Source organism: Ornithorhynchus anatinus, chromosome 11, assembly GCF_004115215.2.
Source record: "Ornithorhynchus anatinus isolate Pmale09 chromosome 11, mOrnAna1.pri.v4, whole genome shotgun sequence".
Classification (NCBI taxonomy): domain Eukaryota; kingdom Metazoa; phylum Chordata; class Mammalia; order Monotremata; family Ornithorhynchidae; genus Ornithorhynchus; species Ornithorhynchus anatinus.
This window is the reverse complement of record NC_041738.1, coordinates 19,472,376-19,490,556: the sequence shown is the minus strand read 5'-3', so window position 1 is coordinate 19,490,556 and position 18,181 is coordinate 19,472,376. Positions and strand designations below refer to the sequence as shown.

Sequence of the window (18,181 nt, the reverse complement as noted above, 5' to 3'; positions counted from 1 at the left end):
TGCATTAACATTTGAAATCAGATCCCCCAGTTACCTTCTGCGTTGGTCAGTAAACTCTCGGGGGAGGACTCCATTTCGGAAACAGCATAATCTGAAGTTGAATGGGTAGATGAAGAGGGAAAGCACAACATCAGCTAAAGAGTAAATAGCCACACAGAGATACACATCAACATAATCAGGCAGAATGTCACAGCTAGCCTGAAAGAGAATCTTAAGTCTAAAAAGGTCCTGTGGAACCCACCATAAAACCGGCAACCTCTAGAGTTGAAAGACAGTTGACTATCTAATCAAGTGTCAGGTAATGAAGTACCTGTTTACAATTCTGGAGATGATTTTCCATTCCAACAGAGAATCCAATTTAAACAGTCATACACCAATAAAATCTCCTAAAGCAGATGCTTAAATGAATAAAAAGACACTGTGTATGATCTATCTGGGGAGCATACATTTTGGTTCTTGTCACTGTTCCACAAGGCCCCTCTGTCGTACAGCTAATTCTTTGACAGTCATTTAAACACATTCAGAAGTTGTTTACCCACCCCAGGTAATGCCGCCGGCATACTTACTGACTTGCAAGAGCTCCAGGATACTCTCTGAGGATGAGGCAGCTGACATTTCGAGACACTGAGCAAAGCTGGTCAGAGCCTTGCTGCGGACGGTGGGTGTTTTGTCCGAGCAGCGCCCAAACACCATTACCTGCACTAGAAACTTGTGCTTTAAAAACTTCTGCTGCTCCAACGGGAGGGAGCTGTCTAGCTCTCTCTCCGGCATTTCCAACAGAGCTAAGAGGACATCCAGAGTAAATACTCTATATGCAATCTGTTGGCACAAAGAACATAAAAAACTCTGTCACACAGGTGTTACAAGTAAGGAGACCTTCTAAGCCTTGGGGACTTATTTAGCCCTCAGCAAATCCTTCCTGAGCCATTCCAAACTTCATACTCACCCAAAGAATCATCTTCTTACCTTGGCACTGAATGAGTATCTGTAAAGCCAAGCTATGAATGCTGCATACTCTACACAAGGGAGTTTTCCAAGCAATTGCACCAGGGACTTAGCTGCATAGGTACGATATTCTGATTTATCTGGGACCTGAAACAGAAGAGAAGGAACATCCAGATCCGAGGCTCTGGGTCACGGTGGCTGAAAAGTCTCAGTTTTCATGATCCACTGCAGTGTGAGTCAAAGGCCGGTGACCGCCACTGGCCAGCACATTCTCAAATGCTCAATGAAATCGTAAGAGGGCACCTGGTAGGCGAAGACAAACATCTCAAGAAAATCGATCACACGCACACCGGGTATGAGTCCCCATACTGAAATCCAAGAATAACTTTCCATTCTGACAGGAACCTTCGTAAAGCAAACAGTACCTTGGTACAGATGTGTTGCAGTAAGATGCGAAGAACTGGAAAGACAACTTCCTTCAGTTCATCCACCAGTGAGCTATTCAAAACAAAACACACACCACTGTTCCAATGAAGTATAGCTTTCAACTTTCAGGCTTATCTCCAGGGGGCCAGCTCTTGAAAACCCCTAGACCTGGACTTCCAAAAACAACTTGTTTCATGAGTCATCTCAGCGGGCCTGTCACGGAGTATGAAAGTACCAGTCACAGAGCAAAGGAGTGGGCAGATAGGTCCGGTAAGAACCCCCATCTCCTGATTTCACAGCTCGAGAAAGTTTCAGACTGACTCTTTTCGGAGCAGCAGACGTCCTCAGGTTAGTGTGCCTGTTGCACTAATATCAGACTTGCGGGACCCGTGGGCTCACCGTCCAGACCTTCAGGATAACACTCCGACCCCCAGACTGCTTGTGTCCCAAGGGATCCATCTGAAGTAACCCAGGGATTGAGGCATTAGCCTCAGAGTGATTACCGCCACGTAACTGGAGCAACAAGTGGATAGGATTTTATTTAATGCGGTAGATAATCCTCCAGCACTTATGCTTAAGAACTACCCATAATTATCATTATGCTCAACGCTAATGCCTTAAAAATAAATTTGACTGTCCAAAAAATGGCATTCCAGACCTGTAAAGTCTAGGGCAGTGAGTTGGTCTTCCAGAGAGATGTCACCCTGCAGTCATAACAGTATCAGAAGCAGCATGGCCTAGTGGAAAGAGCACGGGCTTGGGAGTCAGAGTACCTGGCTTCTAATCTTGGCTCTGCCACGTGCTTGCCGTGTGACCTTGGGCCAGTCCCTTCACTTCTCTGTGCCTCAGCTGCCTCGTCTGCAAAATGGGGATTCAAAATCTGTTCGCCCTCCTATTTGAGTTTTATAGGGGACCTGATGATCTATCTCCCCCTGCGATTAGTACATAGTAAGCACTTAACAAAAACCACAATTATTAGCAGCCGTAATATTAGTAGAAGTAACAGCAGCATTTATTGGGGGCCCACTTGGATCCGGGGAACCGTACTAGGCACTTGAAGAGTGCAGAATAAGAAAGTTGACAGGTTTTCCACCTACTAGGAGCTTACCCAAGGCAGGTTGTTGCCTGTTTGCTAGTTACTGCCCTCCATGTGGCCCTGTTAAAATACCCGATACGTTCTCATTGCAAATTCAAGAAAAGCCCATAAAGGTAGCCAGGATGGCAACAACCCATACCACTAATTCCGGGTGGAATAACAGACTAACCTAGAGTACCACCCTGTGGTAGTTTGACAAAATACTTGCATCCGTTGTGTTAAATCTCCCTAACTTGGATTCGCGTGACTGTCATGAGATGTACAGAAACGGTTCGTTTCATCTGGTGCTTACTGAACCCTTTTGGTACTTGTGAACATTAGTACTTTATTTGAAAGGGTAACCGCCCAAGAGCAGATCTGATCAATCTTCAGAACTGAAGCTCTGGCTCCTTCTCAATCAATAGTATTCACTGAGCTCCTACACTGTGCAGAAAACTGAACCAAGCGCTTGGGAGAGTACAACAGAATTAGAAGACATGATCCCTGCCCTCGAGGAGTTTGCATGCTGGTGGAGATGGACACTAAAGGAAATTACAGAAAGGAGGGAGTAGCAGAATATATAAACAACGCACATAACTCCTATGGGGGGCTGCGAGTGTTTAAGTGCTTAGGTGGGGCACAAGAGTTGACGTAGTGGTGGGGAGATGAGAAATGAATTGGGTCAGGCTTCCTGGGGATGTGATTCCGGAAAGATTTTGAAGACCTGGAGAGCTGTCTGTCACTTATCAAGGTGGAAAGAGGCCCAGGCCAGGGGGAGGGCATGACCCAGAGATCAGCACTCCCCTGCTCCCCAGAGTACAAGCTGATGGCCAGGTCTGCATAGAGAAGGTGGTTTTTAAAGGGATTTATCATCAATAGTTACATCTCTGGGATGCCTCTCCCTATCCATCTACACCTTCCTAACTTTTCCCCCTATTTCAGGACTTTCCTTCCACCTAGGCACTTAGGGATTTCCAGAGCCCCAGAGCACTCATATACACATCATAAGTACCCTATTATTTAAGCACTACTCATCTCTCTTTCCTTCTTTTTCCTGGATTACATTCATTTTAATGTCTTTCTCTTCCACTAGATTGCAAACTCCTTGAGGTTAGCAATTATATTTATAAATTCTATGGTACACTCCTAAGTGTTCTGCACACAGTAGGCACTCAATCAATATTCTTGAATGGGGAATTGCTCCAGGGGAAACAGCACACACCTAATATGAGTACATGACAGTTGCTATTCCTGTTTTCTTTTCCCCTCCTGGTCCTACAGTTCCACTCTACTGCCCCTCTAGGAAGCTCAACACAGCCCAACATAGAGTCCAGGCATACCGTGTGGTGAGAGGGAGTGGCCCCCCCCAAAACTACCAGGTAGAAACTGTCCAATGGGAGGACTCCTGAACCAATCAGTAGATCCCCTGAGGAACAATCCTCACCAGTTCAAACTAACACTGCTGAGTCAATCATGCGGAATTGCATCAGGATGTGTTTATATCCAATCCTTCTAATGCTTGATGGTTCATGGGCAGGCTACCTCTTAGACAATCCCTTCTGAAACTGTACATTTTGAATTCCAGGGTCATATCAGCCCCATCCTCAACTGGGCCTCATTTTTACACACAGGATGCTACTAACATATAGGTTCGGCCACTTTGAGGTAAAGTTGTGACCTGAGGCTTTGTGATTCAGATGGAGAGCTATTTCTGAGAGGTTGCTGAGATGCCAGAAATCTCGGTTGCCGTCGAGCAGGGTAGGGCCACTGCACTGAAATGAGTGAAGAGTCAAGAGGTTGATTTATTGTTCACCTGATAAATTGAATTGCTTGGTTTCTGGTTTTAACCACTTGGGAGGTGACGCTCGAGGCAGCAGAGTAGGTAGCACCGTCTCCTTCTAACATAAGAATGACGAATAATAGTTGATGGAAAAGGGAACGGATGGTCTGAAAGAGAACAGAACATTCGGCATGAGGATTGATGAAAACAATAGTCCACGAGTATGTTTTGCTGATTAACCCAAAAATCCTATTGCCTTGAACCTCGGTGGAACATACTTTACTAAGTATTCAGCGAAGGCAAATAAGGCAGGTCTCCAAAGCCTTCTTTCTCTTTAACTCCACTGATACATATCTTGGCTGGGATAAAACGGATCAGCGATAAATAATAGAAGTAGCATGACCTAGTGGAAAGAATTCAGGCCTGAGAGTCAGAGTAGCTGGGTTCTAATCGCGGCTCTGCCACTTGTCTGCTTGTGTGACCTTGGGCAAGTCACTACTTCTCTATGCCTCAGTGACCTCATATGTAAATGGGGATTAAAACTGTGTAAACCCTATGGACTGTGTCCAACCATGTATTCTACCTCAGTGCTTAGTACAGTGCTTGGCACAGAGTAAAAGCTTAAAAGATACTTTAAAAAAAAAAGAAGAGTATACCCATAAGGATGCTTTGGAAAACATTTAGCTTCTCTCCTATAATAAATCTATTTATATGGTCATCGGCCATAATCATCTTGGCCCCCCATTAGATTGGTCAAAATCTAACTTTGGTACCAACTTCTAGACAAGGCCAAATTTCCGACTGGTGAAAATACTGCAGAATCACTGATTGAAACTTCAGGAAAACCTAGTAAATGCCCACATTTTTCTTCTCCTTAAAGCAACTCTGTAAATATTTGTATAAAAAAGGATTTCTTTTTTTGTTTAGAAATTAACTCGCCCCTCCTCCGTTTTCACCATTTCCAACTAGTTCTATTTGCGACTCAACAATCAGTTGCTGTGGGAACGATACACAAATGTTGTCGAGATAAGAATAAAATCCAGGTGGTGATGAAGGGTCTTGTTCACATGCAAATGTGGATTAGTAATTCTCCTAGTAATTTTAATATTCAAAACATGTGGTATTTACTGAATTGGCTCTAAACAGAAGACTGCTGTCGTAGTATGTCCTCTAAGCTTAAGGAGGAAGTGAAGAAGATTTGTTACCTTATCTCCTTCCCCGTGAATTGGGGAGCACAGCAAGCGCAGACCATGGTAGGCCAACTCAGGGATGTTTCTACACAAAGCAAAACAATGAAACATTAACTCCAACGTAAGTCTACTTGTTTTCCCTTCCCCAAACCATATCTGAATTAGTATGCCTGGATTAGGAGCTGCTGTCAGAACAAGAATTCTAGTTTTCATTTTTTTGAACCAAGGAACAAAATGGCTCACCTGCCTTTAGAAGGCTCTAATTCATGGAGAATTGGCTCAAAACTGGTCAATGCCACAAAGATCTGAAAAACAGAGAGCCAGAAAATATGTGATTTCTATGTTGCCCGAATGGACAGTCCTACAGCTCTTCTGTCCCCCAAATCTGGCAGCAGGAAGATTTGAAGTTCCTTTCCTCTCCCCACCATTAGTCACCTGGAAAATATCCTCTAGGCCAACATCCTGAGCTACAACCGCCACCCTTGGTCAGAAAAGCTCACCCGTTCCCTGGTACCCTAGTCTCTCCAAGAGCCGAGGAAGCGGGGCTCCACAATCTTGCCCAGCTGATCTCAGGGATGCTGAGCATGAGTGGGCAAGGGATGGACCAAAGGTGGGGTGGGGAGAAGACTTGGTCCAGGGAGGAGGCAGTTTAAGTGGAATTACTCCAGTGGCCGGCAGTTCTGTTTTTAAGCCCACCTCTCCCAGCTCCTTCTGACTTTGTCTTGAAAAAAACCTTGGTTTCTCTGACCCTGTCCTTTCCTTCTTGCTCTCCATCAACCTCTCTGGCTGCTCCTTTTCGGTCTTTTTCACTGGCTTCTCCTCCGCCTCCTACTCCCTAAATGTGGTGGGGTTTACTCAAGGTTCACTTCCGGGTCTCCTTCACCTACACCCACATTCTGTTCCCATGGCTTCAATTACCATCTCTACGCTGATGACCCCCACATCTACCTTTCCAGCTCCGACCTCTCGCTCTCTCCACAAATCTTGCATTTCCTCCTGTCTTCAGGATATCTCTACATGGCTACCCCAACATCACCTCAAGCTCAAAATGTCCAGAGCTGAATTTCTCACCTTCTCTCCTAAACTCCTTCCCAAAACCTTCCCATTGCTGTAGGTAACACCACCATCCTTCCTGATTTACAAGCCTGCAGTCTTGGCATTATCCTAGACTCATCTCTCACCTTCTAGACACATATTCATCCAGTCACTACATCTTGTCTAGTCTATCTCCACAACTCCAGAATTCACTCCCTCTTCATTCAAACTGCTACCAAACTGATTCAAGCACTCGTCATATCCCATCTCGGCTACTGCATTGCCCCTTTCGCTGACCTCCCTGCCTTAAACCCCACACCTCTCTCCAATCAATACTTCACTCTGCTGCCCTGATCGTTTATCTAAAAATGTATTCTGCGACGGTCTCCCCAGTCTTCAAGTGCTTCCAGTGGCTGTCCAGCCATTTCCATATAAAGCAGAAACTCCTGGACATCATATTCAAGGCATTCTATCAGCTTTCTCTCCTTATTTATTCTTGCTCCTCTCCCACTACAACCACGCCCGCACATTTCACTCCTCTAATACCAACCTACTCACTGGCCCTTGCTCTCACCAAACCCACTGTCAACTCCTTGCTCATGCCTTCCTAAATCTCCAACCCTGATCTCTCTCACTCTCTGCAGTCTCACATTTCCTCCTGCTTTCAACACATCTCTCCTTGGTTTGTCCCGCCATCAACTCAAACTTAACATGTTTAAAACAGGATTCCTTATCTTCCCACCCAAACCTGTCTTTCCCCTGACTTGTCCATCACTGTAGAAGACACCACCATCCTTCCTCACAAGCCCGTAACCTTGGAGCTATCCTCGGCTCCTTTCTCTCTCTCAGTCAAGCCACGTATTCAATCTGTCACTAAATCCTGTTGGTTAGACCTTCCCTACATCGCTATAATCCACCCTTTCCTCTCCGTTCAAACTGCTGCCACACTGATCCAATCACTTATCCTATCCCAACTTGTTTACTGTATCAGCCTCCTTGTTGACCTCCCAGACTCCTGTCTCTCCCCACTCCAGTTCAAACTTCACTCTGTTGCCCAGATCATTTTTCTACAAAAACATTCAGGCCATGTTTCCCACTCCTCAAGAACCTCCAGCGATTGCCCATACACCACTGCATCAAACAGAAACTCAGTGCCATCGGCTTTAAAGCACTCAATCACCTTGTCCCCTCTTACCTCACCTCGCTACTCTCCTACTACAACCCAACCCACACACTTCGCTCCTCTAATGTCAACATTCTCACTGTACTCCAATCTCGTCTCTCCCACCACCGACCTCTCATCCACGTCCTGCCTCTGGCCTGGAACTCCTTCCCTCTTCATATCTGACAGACAATTACTCCCTCTACCTTCAGTGGCCTCTTTACTCTTGAGGACCCAAGGCCAATTCAACTACCTCCTCAAGGTATCACCAGGTTCAGTACTCATTGCTGTCTTTTACCTCAACTAGAATGCTTCAACGTCACTGACCACCATGAGTGAGCCCATCCCAGTCCTCCCCGCTCACCACACTTCCCCCTCCCTTCACCCAACCCCTCCCCTCTCACCACACTTCCCCCTCCCTTCACCCAACCCCTCCCCGCTCACCACACTTCCCCCTCCCTTCACCCAACCCCTCCCCGCTCACCACATCTTCCCCTCCCTTCACCCAACCCCTCCCCACACCTTGTGCCTTCCCCACCCCAGCCCTGTAATCCTGTCCCAGCGCCACCCCTCATTCCCTTCCCCTTGAACCGGACCCCGTCAACCCATTCCCATTCAACCCCTACCCATTCCTCATGCCGTCCCATTCCTCACTACCTCCCTTACAGCTTCAGCCAAGTGTGGCTTGTGGAACCCCCTCTCCATCATGAGGAAGCTTCCCTTCATCCTTGACCAGTTCCTGACCCGATCATCACTCCTCCTTGCCATCGCTAAAACCTGGCTCTCCTCAGATGACACGTTCGCCTCTGCTGCTCTCTCGAGAGGGGGTCTAATCTTCACCCACTCCCCCAGACTCACTGGGAAAGGAGGAGGTGTTGGCTTCCTTCTAGCGCCTCAATGCTGCTTTTGCACCATTCCATCTCCCCCATCCTTTTCTTTCCCTTCTTTCAAAGCCCACATTAGCCTGCTCTACCACCCATTCCAGATTCTAGTAACGGTCATCTACTGTCCCCCAGGTCCCACCTCCAACTTTTGTTTACCCATTTTGATCCCTTTCTCACATTCCTTCTCTTTCTCCACCCCTACATTGATCGTTGGAGACTAATATCCACAAAGACGTTCCTGATGACCCTTCTGCTGACCACCGTCTATCACTCCTCAACTCCCCTGAACGCCTGCTTCATCCCACTTCAACCATTCACCAACTTGGACACGCATTAGATCTCTTCATCTCTAGCCACTGCACAGTCTCTACCCTCATCCACTCTGAAATCCCTCTACCTGCCTTCTCTCCCACTCATCTTCTCCCCATAAATCTATGCTGTTCCCCGCCAGAAACCTCCGATCATTTGATTCCATTCAATTTTTTCAACTCATTTAGCCTCCACATCCAAACTACCTTCCCTTGATAACCAAACTGACGCTTCAACACCACTCTCTACTGAACTCAACTCACCGGCTTCCCTATGCCTTAGTCAATCTCATACTACTAACCCACAGCACTGGATCACCTTTACAGTCCCTTCACAGTCCTCCTCCTTCACTCTTGTGCACGAGGCTCAGTGCACTGGCAGCAGAAATTTAGATATCAGACCAACTTTGTCCACTTCAAGTTTACCCTTGCATGCTTTAATTGTACCTTCTCTGCCCGGCAAAAGTATTTCTCCATCCTTACTGATACCTATCCCCATCTCTCTTGCTAGTTGTTCCAGACGTTTAACTCCCCCCTCAAAACCCCTGCCCCCTCATTTCCCCCATCCCTTACCCCTAATGACCAGCAACTTACTTTACTGAGAAAACTGAAACGCTCAGGTGCGATCTCCCTAAAATCTTCCCTGCCCTTCTGCCTCTTCCACTCTCCTATCTTTCCCAGCAGTATCTACAGAAGAGATCTTCTGCCTCCTCTCAAAATCCACCCCCTCCACCTGCTTATCCGATCCCATTCCTTCAGACTTTATCATACTTGGACCCTTCCTCCCCTAACTCCCATCTTCAACTGTTCGCTCTCCAATGGCTTCTTCCTCACTGCTTTCAGGGGAGGCTAGCTATGTCTCCCTTCAAGGGAGCTTTCAGAACCTGGTAGCTGGACCTAAGCCCCTTCCCCAATTTCTGTTCTGGAGCCAATTAGGGCGCTATTGGATGGAAGAGATCTGAGGAGACAAGGATTTTCCCATAGGTACCCTCCCGCAAGGAGGACTTGCCTAGAACCCTACCCTTCCAAAAAATCACCCCTTAGCAATGCTATTTGCCAAGCTCCAGGTGTTTGTAGTTACCTGCAAACAGTTCTGCACACATTGTGGTTTCTCTTTCAAAGAGAACTTGGGTAGAAGTCTTAAAAAGTTCTTCAGAAGAAGGAAAACAGCCTCCCGAATTTGAGAAAGGTCACGGCTAGAAAAATAAACATCACTCTCTTGCTCCTCCTCTTCTTCAAATATTTCATCCATCTAGACCAGAGAAAACAATGATAACTCATCTGTCATTTTTTTTTAGCTAACCACTTTGGCCTGTGACCTCTAAGCCTATTCAGTGCAAAGAGTGTTAAACAGGAAGGAACTTAAGGCACCATAGCTTTCACTTAACCCTGAACATACCAGCAACACCATAAACTCCAGTCTAAGCTTGCTGCTCTTGGAATTGATTTTATTTGGTAAGAGCTTACTATGTGCCAGGCACCGTACTAAGCGCTGGGATGACAGAGAATAATCAGGTTGGACAGTCCCTGTCCCACATGGGGCTCACAGTCTTAATCCCCATCTTCCAGATGAGCTAACAGGCACAGAGAAGCAAAGTGACTTTCCCGAAGTCCCACAGCAGACAAGTGGTGGAACTGGAATTAGAAGGTAGATCCTGCTCTCACAGGCCCGTGCTCTATCCACTAGGCACACTGCTCAAGCTTGATTTCCCCCAACTCCCCCACATTAGTGTGACAATTCATGCTATCATAGAGCACGATACCATGTCATGAGTTTGAGTTTGGTCGTGGGGTGGGGGGAGGGAGGGAGAAGACCATGACTTTGGGCCCCAGGAGATCTGGGTTCTAGGACCAGCTCCAAGTAGGGGAATGCTTCCTGAGGTTTGCCATCTGTGGACAGGGATTCTGATCAAAGCTCCACCCCCAGCCTCAGGGCATCCCAGGAGGTGGAAAGTTCACTTAGTGCAGTGTTCTTCATACTGTAAGAGCTCACTAAATCCCACTGATTGATTGATAGACCTCTTGGAAAAGATGGGAGCGACCATTACGGTACCCCCATCCTTGGGCATTATGGGGAATTATGGCCCAGCATCAGCACTGTGCTCCGGACACTTGGGCAGGAAGTGGGTTCTCCCCATAAATGCCCCCTGCGTGCACTTCGCAATGGGTTGCCCCATGACACGCCTACTCGTCACTCAGCACTCCATGCCCGGCAGGAAAGTAACTGGCGGTGACGAGAGGGGATGGGTGATGTTGCACAATTTCTTTGCGCAGGTTCTCAGCCTCAAAGTCACTAAGGCCTGAGGTTTGCCCACCGCACTCGACAGGAGACTCCACTATCATCGTTTCCAAGAGTGAGCTCATTTCCATAGCTGGTTTGCATTTTTTATAAAGAATAAACCCAGGCAAACTGACTTGATGCTAACAGTGAGCTACCACAATGCTCCCCATGAAAACTGCTGTACTTCTTTTTAACATATCTGCCAACATCAGTGGTATTGTACCGTACTTGGAGATGTTGGAATTTTGTCAGAATCCAGCTACACGGACAAAAACCTCTTCTAAATCAGGAGAAAAACTAATACTCAAATCACACATCAATTGTACTCCTGCCTATACATCATCTCAAGAATTTTCGCAATCTTACCTCCAAGTCCTCTCTTCTTGGTGGTTTGCCCTTCTTTCGATTTCCTCTTAGATCCCCTTGAGAGCTTTTAGGCTGCTCTTTCTTCCTCTTCCGATTCAAGCTACATTCCTGAGGCCAGCATTTCTTCAGAGTCTGAAGACATTTGTCAAACATCACGGGATGGAACACTTGATTAGCGACGCTGCCTATTCATAAAGAGTAAACCAGGTTACTATTTAATTAGTCCTGAAACACATCTATAGATGCACATACGCCAAAACGCATTAATCACACTTGCCGTTCGCTGCATTTGGATTACCTAGCCCCTGAGCATGCTTTATGGATTTCCGTTTTAGTGGCTAAGCAATAGGCAGCGAAGCAAAAATAAGGGCCTGCCACAGTGCATCCAAGAACTGTAACAAGTTCATGCCAACTTAAATAAAGCACCTGCCTGAGGCACTGAGTATGAAGGAAGATGACCCAGGACGTGCTGCCCCAACAGCCGGCTGGAAAACTGAACTCATTTTCAGGCACTCACTGCAGTGGGAAGGGGAATACAGGGATGTACACTGGAGACTTCTTTCCTGTCCTACTGCCATTTTAATCCTAATTTAGGAGACCGTTTCTGACTCGGGGGAGGAAAAGAGAGCTGCTGTGGGCAGGAAATGTGCCTGTTTATGGATATAATGTACTCTCCCAAGCACTTAGTACATGCTCTGCCCATAGTAAACATTTAATAAATATGAATGACTGGCAGAGAATGGACCGAGCCTCAACCGGTGCCCGGCTCCTTCCCCTTGGGGACATCCACCAGCCGGCTCCCGGATAAAGACCCGGAGACCCAGAGAGGGAACCTCGCCGGTGCCCGGCCCTTCCCCTTTGGTCACAAGTTAGGGTCCAGAGACACGGGACAGCTGGCAGCAGAAGGGGCACGTGATCTCTCATGTGTCCTTTCAATGGCAAATCCTCAGATGGTGTTTTATCCTCTGAATCAAGCTGGCATTGGATCTTTATAGCTGGCTAGTTCAGTTATCTGGATCTATGAAACTCTTGAGCAGACCAAGCAATCCAGGGCACATGGGGGACAGTGCTTGAAATCCAAGATGGTACTGAGCGCATGCACATCGCAAGAATAGGCCACTGCTGCCGAGTTTGCCAGCCCCATGGAGTCCAGTGACTTTCTTCAACGAGTGGGCAGCACTTCCAATTCTAGCGTTAAAATGCCCAGAGTAAATCGTTTATCCATTGTTTGCATTCCCGCGACATGTACCTAGAGCGTGGTAGCTCATCGCTCTTGGGGGTCTCTTGGCTTATGAAGGTGGCAAAGAGCTGTCTCTCGTTTTTGGCGGCAGGTGTAGCGTCATCAGATGACCCCATAAACCTCTGGGCTGATTTGGGAGGTCCGATATTAGTGATTGTCAGATTGCGGATCCGACTCCCGAAAGCTGTGACTCTGAAGACAGATGTCCCATCTGTAAGTGGGGATAACCGGCCCCTGTCTTGGTGAACTGCCCTTTATCCCATTTTTAGTCTCAAAAGATAGTGTGAATGACTCTGTACCTAGTAAGCTTATGCACTATTACAGCTATTCATCAACACAAAGCATCCTGATACAGTGCTACAGTGGTTATTTTCTTAGTCTGTCATTTTCCTGTTTTGTTTGTGGGGTTATTTTTTCCAATGGTGTTTGTTATGCATTTGCTAGGTGCCAGACTCTGTACTGAGCACTGAAAATTTGTTATTGTTTAATCCATCTTACCTACTTAGCGCTTACTGAGTGCAGAGCACTGTATTGAGTGCCTGAGAGAGTATAATATAACAGGGTTGGTAGACATGTTCCCTGCACACAGTGAGCTTAGAGTCTACGGGGGGAAGACAGGCATTAATATAAATTATGGATTAGAGAAGCAGCGTGGCTCAGTGGAAAGAGCCCAGGCTTGGGAGTCAGAGTTCATTGGTTCGAATCCTGGCTCTGCCACTTGTCAGCTGTGTGACAGTGACACTTAACTTCTCTGTGCCTCAATGACCTCATCTGTAAAATGGGGATTAACTGTGAGACTCATGTGGGACAACCTCATTACCCTGTATCTACCCCAGTGCTTAGAACAGTGCTCTGTACATAGTAAGCACTTAACAAATACTAACATTATGATATGGATGTAAGTGCTGTAAGGCTGAGAGAGGAGTGAATAAAGGGTGCCAATCCAAATGCAAGGGTGACAGAAGGGATTGGGAGAAAAGGAAGTAAGGGTTTAGTTGGGGAAGGAAGGCCTCTTGGAGGAGATGTGCTTTTAATAAGGCTTTGAAAGTGGGGAGGGTGATCATCTGTGGTATATGAAGAAACAGCATATGGGCGAGAGGTCGGCGGCGAGGTAGAAGAGATTGAGGTATAGTAGTTAGGTTGGCATTACAGGAATGAAATGTGCAGACTGGGTTGTACTAGGAGAGCAGCGAGGTGAGGCAGGCGGGGGTCACGCGATTGGGTGCTTAAGGTAAGGGATTTCTGTATGACTCTGTGGCTACTTCATGATAGCAGTATTGGCTGGGCCAGAGGGATGCCCTGTCGGATGCATGGCTCACTGCCAATGGAGGAAAGTAGGGATACAAAAAAAAGACAGGCAGGCAGTCATTAGAAAGTGTTTCTGCTTCTCTGGGAAGCGTCCAACTCAAAAGATCTAGAGCTTAATCGAAAGTCCTAAAGACAGTGATTCAAGAACTGCTCTACTCAGATGACTGTGCCCCAAAGGCACGCACCGGAGAAGACATGCAAACGACTGTAGACTGTAAACTGCTTCACTGATTATCGGCCAGGCATTAGAGGCTGCGAATACGGCTGAAGAAATCCAGGCCAATGTATCGGCCTGTAGTGGCAAAGACTTCCACACAAAGATCTACCTTGGCACAACAGAGCTAAACGCTATCACGGCACCCCGTTACCCGAGCAGCTTTCTGATGAGTATGGTAATGATGGACAAGGACGTAGAAAACAGAATCAAGAAGACCAGCACACGCTTTTGAAGAATGTCAGAGTGTGATGGCAGCGTAGTATTAGGTTGTAGACCTGGATTCTATCTTAGCACCATATCTAATCCCTTGAGCAGTTAGTTCCCATAGTATCATTTATGAGCTACCTATACACAACACGAAATGGCTACACAAGACCACGAAAATCAAAGGCTTGGAACAGAGTCGGTATGCTAGTCTTGAAGTTACGGTCACCTCAGCACAGCTGGACTTGGGTGAAGCACCTAAGAAGAATGGAAACAGTAAGATACCCAATCCTCTCTCCGCATCCCCCTGAAGAGATGCCAGTACACTACCAGTCTTGACAATGGGAAGAAGAGTCAAGCAGAGTCAATTCACTCCATTCCTAGCTTGGGCAGTGGCTGGCGAGTGGAAGGCATTCTGCTACATGTCAAAACTCCCCTGTGCTGGGCAGCAGCGGCACGGGAGAGAATCAAGGGTGGAGATTCAAGTTTACTGGGTGGAAGGAGGCAACGGTAAACCACTTCCACAGTTTTACCAAGAAAATTATATGGACACACTACCAGAAAGATTGCAGATGGAGGTGGGGCATTCTGGGAGAGATCTGTCCATGGCGCCGCTATGGGTGGAAGACAACTCGACAGCATAAAACAAGACAAAAACACCCTAACAGCTAATCTATAGTGAACAAAGATTGGGAAACCCAAAGCAAGGAAGTCAAACGTGGTAAAACCAAGCCTCGGAAAATGCCGCACCTCAGGGAGTAAATTGTCAGAGACAGACCAGTATGTAGAACTAAAGTCAAGAAAGAAAAGGTCCTTTTGGACCAGAAGCTCCATAAGGATCAGGAGACAAGGAAATAGGAGTAAAATTAGCACCAGGTGCCTGAAATGAACAAACAAGACAGGACAACAAGGGCTTGTAAAATGTCCAGTTGGGACCATAGATCCCACGTGCTCCCAAAGGTGAACTTCATCAACAGGGGTGCCTTCTTCGAGCCCAAGGACAACTGCCTCCTGGCTCCCCCACCCACCCACAAACTCGAAAGGTCATCAAATTCACTCACCTGGTATTTCAAGCAACAAAAAATACAACCCAGCAGCATGAAGGCCGTATTCCCGCTGCTGGACACTGGCATTTTTTTCGTGAACTGTTTGTACGAAGTGATAGAACAGGGCCACGAGTGCATTGTGGGAAATGTGGATCTCAGGGAAAAGAGTCCAAATGCTCTAAATCAAAAACAAAACAAGACAAAAAATTGAAAAGAAATGGCAAGTCTCAATACACTGTGCTTTCGAAGGCTTTCTTTGCATTATGGTGGCGATGGGTCATTGGGAGCCTCCAGTAGTCCCCGAGAGTCGAGAGAGAGGCTATCCCCATCAACCCTCAACTCCAGCGGCCACCTTAGGTCACCCCGATCCTTGGGTTGGGCCTCTACGGTTCAGGAAAGGTCAGATTGAACGTAAAAAGGAAGGGAATAATTTTAATACCATTAATCGATTGACCGATTAATTGGGCAAGAGCTCCACCCACCAAAGACCTGATGAGAGCCAAGGAAGGAAGGAAAGAACAGAGAACTCCCAGACTGGAAGGCGCAAGACCAAGAAAGGAAAAGTCTCAATCAAACTTGGCCTTTCCTGCTTCTCTGTAGAAGAAGGGACAGTGGTAGATGCTATGGGCTGACACCCGGACCGCTCTCCTCTACTTTCTGCCTTTATTCACTCCCTGCAGCCTCTCTTTCTTTCTGGGTTCATCTCATTTGCTTTTTCCTTCTTATGCTCACCCTTGCTCCTTTTCCTTTATTTTTGTTACTTGGGAGTAATATTTACCATTTAAAATTTCTCTGTACAGTGCTTTCACTTCATCAGAGGAAAAATGCCTTAGCAATCTACTAAATAAATCAATGACACATATTGAGTGTCTATTGTTTGCCAAGCTCTCCATTAAGTGCTTATGAGAGGAAAAGCTAAATTACTTCTATTGCAGGACTCCTCATGAATTTGCATCCGAGTCAAGTGACAGTGGTCACTACCCTCTTGGGGGACTAGTTTGTTTTTTACCTCTGTAGTCTGATGTTCTTGCAGAGCAAAGGGAAAAAGGCTCTCATAGAGTTCGGTGAATGCCTGGAGTCCGTTTTCTATGATCTGGGCTTCTATGTTGGGATCCAAAGGCTCGGTCTCGGTGAAATCCAATTCCCAGACTGTGTCCACCCAAGCTGGGGAAGAAGATTTCAATTCAATGCATAAAAATCACCAGTGACAAGTCAGACAGTGACATTGGATAAGCCTTGGGAAAGGTCCAACAGAGAGAGGGAAAAACACAGTAGTTCCCACAATCTTATCTATAAAATATTTGGATCCTAAGGCAAGTGTTGTTCATTCTTGGAAGTTGTTTATCCTCTTCAGGTCCTTTTCAGGACCTGAAGTCATTTACTTTTAGAATTCACGTTTCAAGAAGGCTAGGACCATATCTCCTTTATGCTTAGTACGGTACCCAGAATACTGTGAGCTTACTGTCTAACAGAATTGATCTTACATGGCTCTACGACAAGCTTGTGAAACATACAGTAGCTGCCCTTTAAGTTTAAAAAAGCCCGTTAAAAGCAATAATGTGCACAAATAGACTTTATAGACAAGGTAACCCCACAATGACAAAACCACAGGCTAATAGTAATGATTCCCATTAAACTGTACACTATATGAGCTTTATTCTTTCTGGTCCATATTTTCAGAAGTTTGGGACTCCCATTGGAATTTTACAGGCGGGAAAGATTCACAGTCCCATTTCCACTCAGTCAGGCAGTGGACATTGAAGGAGAGAAGGATATTCCAGGGATAGGGAATGGTGTGAAAGAAAACAGAGTTGGGAAAGGCAAAACTGAATGACAGGTTTTCGTAAGTAACGGTCTGACCAGAGCAGAAGACAAATAAGAAGCCTAAGGAAAAAAAATGCAGTGTGGGTAATTTGGAGAAAAGTGATAAAAGACTTATCACAGGATGTTCAATGAAAAAGGATGACAGTTGCGACATTAGGCTTTCGTTAGACCGATTTAGGTTTCTTTTGGTCTGCTGTTTTGGCGACCCTATAACTGATGCTAAAATGTTCTTTTGAAAATCAAAGTGGATTCAGGGAGTGATTAGGACCAAATGCCCCATCCATTTACTGCAGAAGGGAAGCACATCCCGGGGTCAGCCACACAACTCCTGCCGCAACCTGCAGGCCAGGAGAGAAGCTGCCTACCGCCCTACACTTAGCCCTGGCTGCAGGTCAGGAAGGGTGGCCAAACTCCTGGCAAGGAGCCCCAGCGGGCCCCTTCCTGGACTTCTGGGCAGTCAGGGAGAGAAGCTGCCCCATCTCCGCGTCATTGGGACTTCCCACCGGCCCCGTCCCCAGAAGAGAGGGTAAAAGACTATTGGCAGCATGAGCCCCAGACTGCCCCCAGAACGCCCAGCCGAGTCACTTGGCCTGCACAGCAGCCCCCATGCCATTGGAGTTTCCCAACAGCCCTTGTGCCGGCCTGGGAAGAGGGAGGAAGCACTAGTAGCTTGAGGCCTTTGACCTCTGGAATGCTGGAAAGGCTATTGTTGGGCCACTGAGCGCATAAGGAGTCTGAAATGTCGGTCCGCTAACCTAGAGATCTTGTTGTTCCAGCCCAGGATTCTGTCTCTTCTAACAATGTGAAGAATGCTTGGAAGAACAAACCTCTTGCCATCCATCACAATGATCTATCTTCTTTTGCCCACAATAGAACTAGCATCCCTGCAA

The 18,181-nt window shown here is 46.7% G+C and overlaps 1 protein-coding gene across 2 annotated transcripts in view; it reads right to left on the bottom strand.

Moving 5' to 3' along the window:
* The window catches only part of NCAPD3 (non-SMC condensin II complex subunit D3), a 102,164-nt gene that overhangs the window by 70,723 nt on the left and 13,260 nt on the right, over positions 1-18,181 (bottom strand). For both annotated transcript variants that reach the window (XM_029075524.1, XM_029075523.2), the window contains exons 2-12: positions 16,477-16,631; positions 15,483-15,645; positions 11,453-11,637; positions 9,887-10,057; positions 5,660-5,721; positions 5,432-5,501; positions 4,260-4,393; positions 1,371-1,443; positions 967-1,092; positions 567-819; positions 35-91 (exon numbers count right to left, since the gene is read on the bottom strand). In XM_029075524.1, the coding sequence (XP_028931357.1) occupies positions 35-91; positions 567-819; positions 967-1,092; positions 1,371-1,443; positions 4,260-4,393; positions 5,432-5,501; positions 5,660-5,721; positions 9,887-10,057; positions 11,453-11,637; positions 15,483-15,645; positions 16,477-16,631 (1,449 nt within the window). The remainder of the gene's footprint in view (positions 1-34; positions 92-566; positions 820-966; positions 1,093-1,370; positions 1,444-4,259; positions 4,394-5,431; positions 5,502-5,659; positions 5,722-9,886; positions 10,058-11,452; positions 11,638-15,482; positions 15,646-16,476; positions 16,632-18,181) is intronic.